Source organism: Haplochromis burtoni, unplaced genomic scaffold (genome assembly GCF_018398535.1).
Source record: "Haplochromis burtoni strain Fernald_Lab_line unplaced genomic scaffold, NCSU_Asbu1 Contig_6, whole genome shotgun sequence".
Classification (NCBI taxonomy): Eukaryota; Metazoa; Chordata; class Actinopteri; order Cichliformes; family Cichlidae; genus Haplochromis; species Haplochromis burtoni.
The window spans coordinates 2,510,860-2,519,821 of NW_024582367.1; the positions used below are offsets into that span (position 1 = coordinate 2,510,860).

Here is an 8,962-nt window from a genome sequence, read left to right on the forward strand (position 1 = left end):
AAGTGGCCAGCTATCTTAAATTTCACAACAATAAGGCATCATGACAAGATCTAATAAATAACTGGGGGGTTTTATTTTGAAAAAACAAACATTAGAATCCTGAGAATTTAAAGAATCCTGTTTCCCAAGAGCCTTTATTCTGAAAATCAGACATGGCTGTGCTCAACAGAATAGCTTCTTGTGTAAAAATGAGGGTTTTAAAGTATATTGGTCTTCTGTTAAGAAACTGAGGATGATGGAGCTTAGATAAATGACTCAATAATAGAGCCGCTTTGGTTTTTCCATACTTTACATCCACACTAAAAGTCACAAACAGTCAGTGACTGTGACAGAAGGATAAAAAATTTAAGATGGGTTGAAGTTGTCTGCAGGACAAACATTTGATTGAGAAAGAGACAAGTCTTTGCTTCCACCAATCAGAAGAATGGACGGTTAAAGAAACAGAGAAAGGAGATTTAAATTAAACAATGTAATGATTATATTCAAGTCAGCCAGCTTGTCAGTGTGTGTACGCGTGTAAGTGCCCCAGCAGTTAGTTATTCTTGTCATGTTGTTGTGTGTACACAGAGACATCTGGGTAATATTTCACTCCAAAGAAAGTTAAAATTCAGAACCACAAGTCTCATTAAAATTATTTAAAAAAGAAAAAAGAAAAGAAACATGAACCCGAAAAAAGTTGCTCTACAGATCAGCGGTTGGGTGAATTTACCAGAAGAGGTTATTTCAGCTTTATCGCACCCTGTCAGTCAAATGCCTCCACATTAAAAAGTCTAGATCTGTTGGTTTTGAGGAATTGTTGCTCTAGAGTGAGAATTGTGGGCTTGCAAACATCATGTTGAAGAAAAACTTCTCTGCTCCTCCAACTCTGACAGTTCATAAGCCCAATCTAGCCTTCTCATTCACCTGAATGGGAAAAGATTTGGGACGATTTTTAAAGAATTCAAAGCCCATAAAACAAACATGTTACAAAGGTATAAGCAGCTGTTTTGTTGCTGGGCTGGTTGTTGTTCTGGTGTAACAAGCAAACAACAGGGATATATGCCTGTGATGTGACTAATGCTTACAGAACATTTTTCACTACAAACTAAGCCCCCGATCTAGGAATCATTGATCCATCCATCTGTTTTCCACTCATTTAATTCAGCTCTTATACCAGTTGAGGCAACCCCGGACAAATCACAGATCTATCACAGGATCTAGAAAGTAAACTGTATCTAATTGCTTGACAATTTGAAAATTGATAAAGATAAAAATACAAATAAATATAGTCCTGCAACATGTCTGGGCTACAGCTGCATAGTGCTCAACTGACTTCATACTTTTGAAATCTTGGAAGCATCACTTATTGATTTGGAAGTCCTGAGTATTTACCATAATTCTCCTCAAGGCTGGGAGACTTATTGATAACAGCTCTGGGCACTTACTTGGTAGTTATTTTGATGCATTGTTTAAATTAATTTTCAAATAAATGAACCATCTTTGCTGTTGCAGAATTCTTCCATAGACTGCAAGCCAGGCACGTACCATACTGTGTCACCACCCATGAGCTAGCTGTCAAGCTATCGTTTTAGACCAGATTAGATTTTGGTGTTTACTGGGCTGCTTCCACGGATAAATCCACACAAACCTAATAAAGCTCTTTCCCTAAGAAAGAAGATGCTAATATCAGATTTCACACACATTAATCCACCGCCGGAGGCACAAAAAGACAAACGACGGCCTTGAACGATCAGTGCATTTTATTTTTTTTCCATCACAGTACAAAAATAAATTAAAATAAGCAGAAACAAACTAAAAAAAAAAAAGTTTCAATTACAGCAACAGCTTTTTTGTCTTTGTCAGAAAAAAAAAGATTGTTTTTTTTTACTGAATAGCATCAACGCCCCTCCCTCAGCCCATCATGGGAAAAACCGAGTCCTAGTATCAGTGTGGCTGGAGAAAAACAACATGTCACACATTCTTCTGTACAGTTAAAACGCTGTCATTCACACACACACGCGAGCGCACGCACACACACACGCACATCTTTTTCCATTCGCTCACACGTGCAGCCTTCGACTTTTTTGATTTTAATCACCTTTTTTTATCTACAAAGTACGCAACGAGATACAGAAAAGAACTTGACAGAAATCGTTAACTATCACTTGAGGGTTTTTTTTTTCATATTTTATAAGCTTTTGAAAGTATTTTTTCAAACAACTACTTAATGATGCAAGTGAAAAAACATGGCACGTTTCAAGTGGGCATGTGGACAGAGAGAGAAAGAGAAAAGGGTGTCTGTTTTGAGGCCCTGTATCCCAAATGCCCTGCTTTTTTCTGCTAGAGCAGAAGCCCGTCCAAAGTGCGTGTCCCTCTATTGTGCCAGAGCAAATCCCTCTAAATGAACTGTCTTCTCAGCCAGCGTGTGACTCCCCATCCACAGCAGAAAAAGCCACAGGTCGTGACTGCCTGAGCTCCTCATTTTCTCTGATTCGCGCAAACACAGCAGTGATGAGAGAAATAGAGAGGATGGGTGAGGAGGGGCAGATCTTTCTGATCAGAGCTTTCTGTTGGCACTGCCAGCTTTTTAGACAGATTTTCAGAATACTGCAAGCTAAAGAAGTTCACACAATTTCTCTTAAGACACCAATTGTGAAGCTTATGTTACCAAATACTGTAGCTCATGTAGTAATTGAAGTCATTAGGTTAAAGAATGAGGAATATCTCAAGTATTCTGCATGCTTTCTGTTTGGTTATTCCATGTCTTTGTAACTTCTGATTAAAACTGTGATTAGTCTTCTGCAGCTTGCCTCATCTCTCTCATCAGAGGCCATGCTGATGGATTATCCTAAAGGGTGAGCTGTGCTTTTCTGCAGTCGAGATGCAGGAGTCATTGCGGTTTAATTGATTTATTCCACCGTAAAAATGGTTTGTGCTTTCTGTTACTGATATGTGGGGGACAGCAGGTTGGGATAGCTCCCGATTCAAGTCAGTCTCTCAGGACAAAAGATATTCTCGGGGTGATTCTCATAACTAACAGCTCAGCGTGAGTCAAGGTGTCCTTCGGGATGCCACATCGGTGATGGTCAGATTTAAGCATGGTTTTGATCTAACGGCTTTTCTTTTTAAATTAGATATCCACTGATAAATCCCTGCAACATTCATTAGCATAAACCAGATCAATCTTCATTCCCACCAAAGATAAGCACACCGGCTTTAACCACCAAGCCCCCTTCACCTTTTCTTCGTGTCCTTCCCTTAAAGTCTCTCATCGCAGTCTCTCATTTACATTAAATGTGCCTAAATAATACATAAGTGGCAATAAATTAGGTTTCCTTATATTAGTGTGTGATGAAAATCCACCCTTCATTCAACAGCTGGTCAACCTGCACAGAATTTTCTCAGACGTGTGGGATTTTCATCAAAGATATGGCACTGTTTTAACATTTTCTATGCTGAATCAGAAGCACAAAAACTCAAACATCATTCCAAAATGGTTGCAACACAACCTATAACGACGAAAAGTACAAAAAAAAATTTCCCTGGTAAACAAATAGCCTATTTTATCAAGCATAGCTAAATAAACTAGTGTCACTTTGTTCACAGCATTCTCTAATGCAGATGCAGTTGGTTTACAAATCAAGTAAAAAGAAGAACTGCTCCTGCCCTCCTGGAGACTCTGTAAAATTGCATGGCACACATGCAAAAACGTTACATTTTTCTAAGTAAAAAAAGAAAAAAGGAGAAAAAAATCAAAGAAAACTTGTTCCAGAAAAGCAATAAATAAGCCTCCACAGGTGCAAGCCTCGGAGTAAAACATCCATTAACTTGTTTTATTTTTTTCTAGATGAAAATAAAGTAGGTCTTTCTGAACACACACAACATGACCACTTGTGACTGGCCACATGTCCACTGGCTGTTGTCTTTTCTTTTTTCTTTTTTTTTTTTATCAAAAGTTCCACAATGCAGTGCTTATTGTCCATCAGGTCGCTGCAGAGCCGTAAACAGAAACCCACGAAAATATGGATCCAGCACTGATGGCCCCCGCTGTCCTTTCCTTAGATGGCCAGATATGCATACAAAAATGTCCAGTCGTATCTGTTTTAATGGAGAGGACGTGGGTGTTGGCATTCCAGAGAGGCAGGGTTTGCAGCCGGGGGTGCCTGCTCATCCGTGAAGAAAGCCAGTCAGGCGATGGCCCTCACCCTCCTGCAGTAAGTAGGCAGTGCACATCACATCGTCAAACAGTCAGAAGGTCACTGCTGCAGCCTCAGTCCTGTCCACATTCATTGCTGTAGATGTAAGCTTCCTTTTCAAAACAACTTTTTTCCTTTTTTTAAAAATTTTTTCAGTATTTTATATAGATATAACATATCTGCATGTTAGCAAAGGATTTACCCAAGTCTGGCATTTCTTTGTTTACATATAACTGTGAAAAAAAGAAGAACAAGCTTTCATTCTTGGGTGTATTCATAATCCATCCTTTGCTGGTTTGGAAATAGTTTTTTTTAAAACCCTAAGCCCCATTTTTTGGTGACCTTTGTGACCTCAAACACACACATATGAGATAAACATGACCCATATCAATCCCCCGACCCCCCTCCTTCCATCAATCAGTCCTGCTAGATGCAAAGTTGGTGTGAATGTCAAACACTTCTGAATCAGTCTAGTTTCTCAGCAGTTTGGACGATTATAAATAAAAAGCATCACAAATATTCTAAATCCCAGACTGGAGGTTGCCCCCACCTCCCCAAAGCTCTTCGCTCCCCCGCCCCTACCCCACCCCCAAGCATCCCCTCACCGGTCCAGGCCGATGAGCAGGCGGCTCCTCTCCTCCTCCTTCTGGCTCTCGTTCTTCAGGTCGGCGAACACTTGAGTGAAGTAGTGCGGGTCAGAGTTGATCTGCAGCATCTTGGCGCTCATCAGGTTGATAATGGACAGGCAGCGGTCCCAGAAGGTCTCCTTGGAGCTCTCAACCAAGAAAGGCTTGAGCGGGTAAGAGATTTCATTGCCCATGTAGGAGTAAGACAGGTAGAGGCAGGTGAGCAGCACGGCTTGCAGCTCGTGCTCCGTGGCCACTTCAGAGGAGACCACATCGCGGCACAGCATGTAGACAAAGACCACATTGGCGGGGGTGATGAATCCCTGGTCCTGCCAACCCTGGAGCAGCAGGGAGCGGTCAACACTTCGCAGCCACAGCACTGGGTCAGTGGGTGACAGGTGCTTCAGCCGGTAACAACGTCGGCACAGAAAGTCCCCAAGGCAGCGCAGCAGCTCACTGGTGGAGGCCTGGACGATCACTCTCTTAGGGGTGCCAGGGGCCACATTGGAGTTTGTCAGGGGGGCCTTCTTGACAGACGATGTCGTTGTGTTGGAGTTCTTGGTGAGAGCTGGAGTGCTCTGATCCTGGGTGAAGGTGGACAGGTTGGCGCATGACTGCGACTTCTTCAGGTTCTCGTTGTTCAGGTGGGTAACATTGTTCTGGTAGGTGCCGTTGGGCTGCACCTTCTTGGAGCCTTTCTTCTTTGCTGACACCGCTACGATCCGCTTCCAGGGGAGCACGTTGATGAGCGAGTGGCGCTTCAGGTTCTTGTCTTTGGCGTTCTTGCTGTTCTGGACAGCTGTGTAGTGGCCCACGGTGGCTGGTCCATCTTCAAACAGAGCCGACTTTCTGTAGCTAGGTGACAAAGATAGCACGGTTCCCATGGTGACTGCAGGGAGGCTTCCAGGGGCTTTAGCCGCACTGGTTCAGAAGAGGTTTGGAAGGGGTGGGGTGGGGGGGATCCTGAGGGTCTCAAAGCCTGGATGTTTCTGGGAGCTGAGAGTCCCAGGCTACAGGCTGCTGCTGGGCATCTAAAGCGCTGGAGGGGATTGTCCTGTAACGAGCTCTCTGAGGGGATTAGAACCACCTTGACTGTTCTATTTCAGCTCCCAGTCTGCGTCTCAGGATGGCCACTGCTGCTGGAAGCAGAAAAGATCAATAATCAGAAACATAATTAGTAAAAGATCACTCCCGTTTAGATTATCAGTGATTTTTTTTTCATAGAAGCAAACATTTTTCTTTTTCATCAGATAACAGAACCATCATTCACCTTACATCAGATAATATCTGTTTACAATGTTTTCATGCACTCTTGTCTGAGTGCTTTATCCGGCAATCAGGCTTATTAGCAGTATTGATCCCACTCAGTAAGTGGTGGAATGGATCAGCCTATAGCTTAGGCTCATTAATAAAACGGTATAGACCCCCGCTGCTGCAAATGATCAGCACAATAATCACCTTATAAACGCTTGAGTGTGAAAACGGCGCTTTAGCTGATTTTTATGTGCAGTAGATTATAGAGCATGTAGAGTAATGCACGTGTGATTCAAATAGAATCATGTGTCGTAAATATTTTATAAGAGCTATATTTTACGGTCAGTGGCGACGAGTAAGAGTGAAGCACGCGCCACCCTTCTCGCTAAAATGGAAGACCGGAACGTAAACACCGTAATAACAGGTGAAGGTCGCGTTTGATCAGCGTAAAAAAACAAAAAAAAAAACAACAAAAAAACCCCCCAATGTCACGACAGTGATGTCCGTTAGAATTAGACTAACAAATACGTAAAGGGATGTTCGCATTTTTTTATTTGGACGTTGCTCACTGCAGCACCTTTGAACACGAGAGGCAGTCGGTGGATCGACCTCGCTCTCTTGCGCAGGATGCAAGCTGTTCGATCCATCATTCCAGCGCCCCTGTTATCAGCTATTATCAGCCTCGTGGCTCAGTTATTTGTTGCGAGAGAGATACCGAAGCATCAGGCGAATGTGCCTGCGCTGGATTGAAATGAAAGGATTTATTGGCCTGTTCGCCGTGTGCATCGGTTGCTCTCCGTGGTGCTGAAACTGAGCGTCTGCGTCGAAACGAGAACGCTGGTTGTGATAGGCGGTGGCTTTAAAAATGAATCAAATCCTCATCTTTTAAACCTCCCCCGTCCCCGAAAGTGTAACAATGCGTCGATGCATTGTCTGTCTTCACCTTCACAACCCTTTACTTTACATTTATAATCATATTGTCTTAATTGGATATCGCTGCGCATTGTTTACACATAAAATGAATCCACAAAAAGTTAAAAAAAAATGCCTGGCTTTCAAAACAAAAACAAAAAAACAGAAAACAGTCCCCTAGATTCGAAGCAAACTTACCAAATCTCCAGCTCAGTGTGAAAATAACTGCGATATCGAGGTGATGCTCCGCGTATCGAGTCTCTTCTTCCCTATGAGGCGTGATAAAAACACGAAACCATCTCGCAGGATATGAATGCAACAAAGAACGTAATCCGAGCTGAGTTTAAAAATATATATTTGTGTATCAAGCAGCGCATCAACACGCGCCTGCTGTCGGCGGTGCGCAGACGACGGCAGGCAGTTGTGGAATGGATGCTTGGATGAAGATGTGCTTGCTCCTGGTCCTCTTGGCCGTGAGATGCGGATGCTGCGAGGGCTGATGTTGTGTTGTGCCACTGACTGTGTGAGGATGGTTGACGCAAAGGCGGTGGTGGGGCGCCGCTATGCGCTCTGTGCGCGGTGTTGTTTCTGATGGGAAACCACTCCGCCTTTAGCCACACACACACACACACACACACACACACACACACACACAGGTGCTAAAAATGAACCCGATGAACTCTTAGCATGTTTTTCTCGTGGCACCCTATAGCACCTACATAACCAAAGCAACAGCACTCATCTGGAAGTACCCCTCCGCCTACTTGTAATGTGATCATAGCCCCGGGTTTGCAAGCCTGTTGTGAATATAGGTCCATTGTACAGCCTGATTGGCAGATTTTAATCTCCATATCGTGTTGTATATTTCAGAGGGCTATTTTTACAGTAACTTGCTGTAAAAACCAAACTGTATTGTATTTATTTATTACAAATATATATATTGAAATAATTTATTCTTATTTATTTCTTTTTAGATAAAGGTCGGGATAAAATATTTAATTTGCCATTTGTACACATGCACTTGATCTGCATAGCCAATGTTCTGTAAAGCCTAGAGTCAGAGTCAAATAAATACAACTATGTATTTAAGTAACCGAGGTAAAGTAGCGTTTCTTTTTTTAAATACATAAAGATAAGAAATAAATAAAGTCTTAAGTAATTGTGTAGATTTTATACTTTTATGCATTATTTAACCTTTATTTAACCAGTAAGTCCTTTGAGATTAAAATCTCTTTCTCGAGAAAGATGTGACCAATGCACACCTTTATAAGATTAAAATGGTCAGGTAACAAAAAAGAGAAAGAAACGAAAAAGCCTAGAGTCAGAGTCAAATAAAGCACGTTTATAGAGAGGGTGATATCATGCAAAACTCTCAAGAGGCAATGTAATCTAAAGCTTTTAATCAGAAAGTAGGTTTTGTGTACTGTGAAAAATAGAGTTAGTATCCATAGAATTCAGCTTAAATTGGTTCAGTTTTATATCTATAGCACCAACACACAACAAGAGTCACCTCAAGGCGCTTTACAATGCTAGATAATGAAAAGATCAGTATTAGAGTGCAAACCCCAACAATGATGAATCCCTGTTAGCACAATTTGGCAACAGCGGGAAGGAAGAACTTCCTTTTAACGGGAGAGCTCTGGGAGAACCAGGCTCGGGGAGAGGCAGCGTCTGCCACAGCTGGTTTTGGAGTGAGGAAAAAGATAGGAGAACATGGAGAACATTGAGAGACAAGAACAAAACAAAAACTATGAGAGACAGAAGACAACAGTTATTGATATGCAGTAAATTTAATGACATTATTTGTATATGTTTTTCCAAATAGAATATGCTTCAGCAAGAGCACAGAATGAATATCAGCACACATTTAGGGACCTAAAGAGATATTGTGACCTGGATACTACGCCGGGGTAATTTTGCACTAAATAAAAATATAATTGCATGATTTTAATCCATAACAAACACACCAAATAGACCACATTAATGTTTTATCAG

The 8,962-nt window shown here is 41.9% G+C and overlaps 1 protein-coding gene across 3 annotated transcripts; it reads right to left on the reverse strand.

The window, feature by feature from the left end:
• Positions 1-1,842: 1,842 nt before the first annotated feature.
• On the reverse strand, positions 1,843-7,540 carry cdk5r1b (cyclin-dependent kinase 5, regulatory subunit 1b (p35)). 3 transcript variants are annotated; one of them, XM_005913671.3, is made up of 3 exons: positions 7,166-7,539; positions 4,781-5,937; positions 1,843-4,188 (listed from the first exon to the last, which is right to left on the reverse strand). In XM_005913671.3, the coding sequence occupies exons 2-3, from the start codon at positions 5,683-5,685 to the stop codon at positions 4,167-4,169; spliced, it is 927 nt and encodes a 308-aa protein (XP_005913733.1). In that variant the 5' UTR covers positions 5,686-5,937; positions 7,166-7,539; the 3' UTR covers positions 1,843-4,166. The 3 variants fall into 3 exon arrangements, with proteins under 3 accessions (XP_005913733.1, XP_005913732.1, XP_005913735.1); XM_005913670.3 differs by having other exon boundaries at positions 4,781-5,940; XM_005913673.3 differs by lacking the exon at positions 1,843-4,188 and having other exon boundaries at positions 4,777-5,940; positions 7,166-7,540.
• Between the last annotated feature and the right edge of the window lie 1,422 nt (positions 7,541-8,962).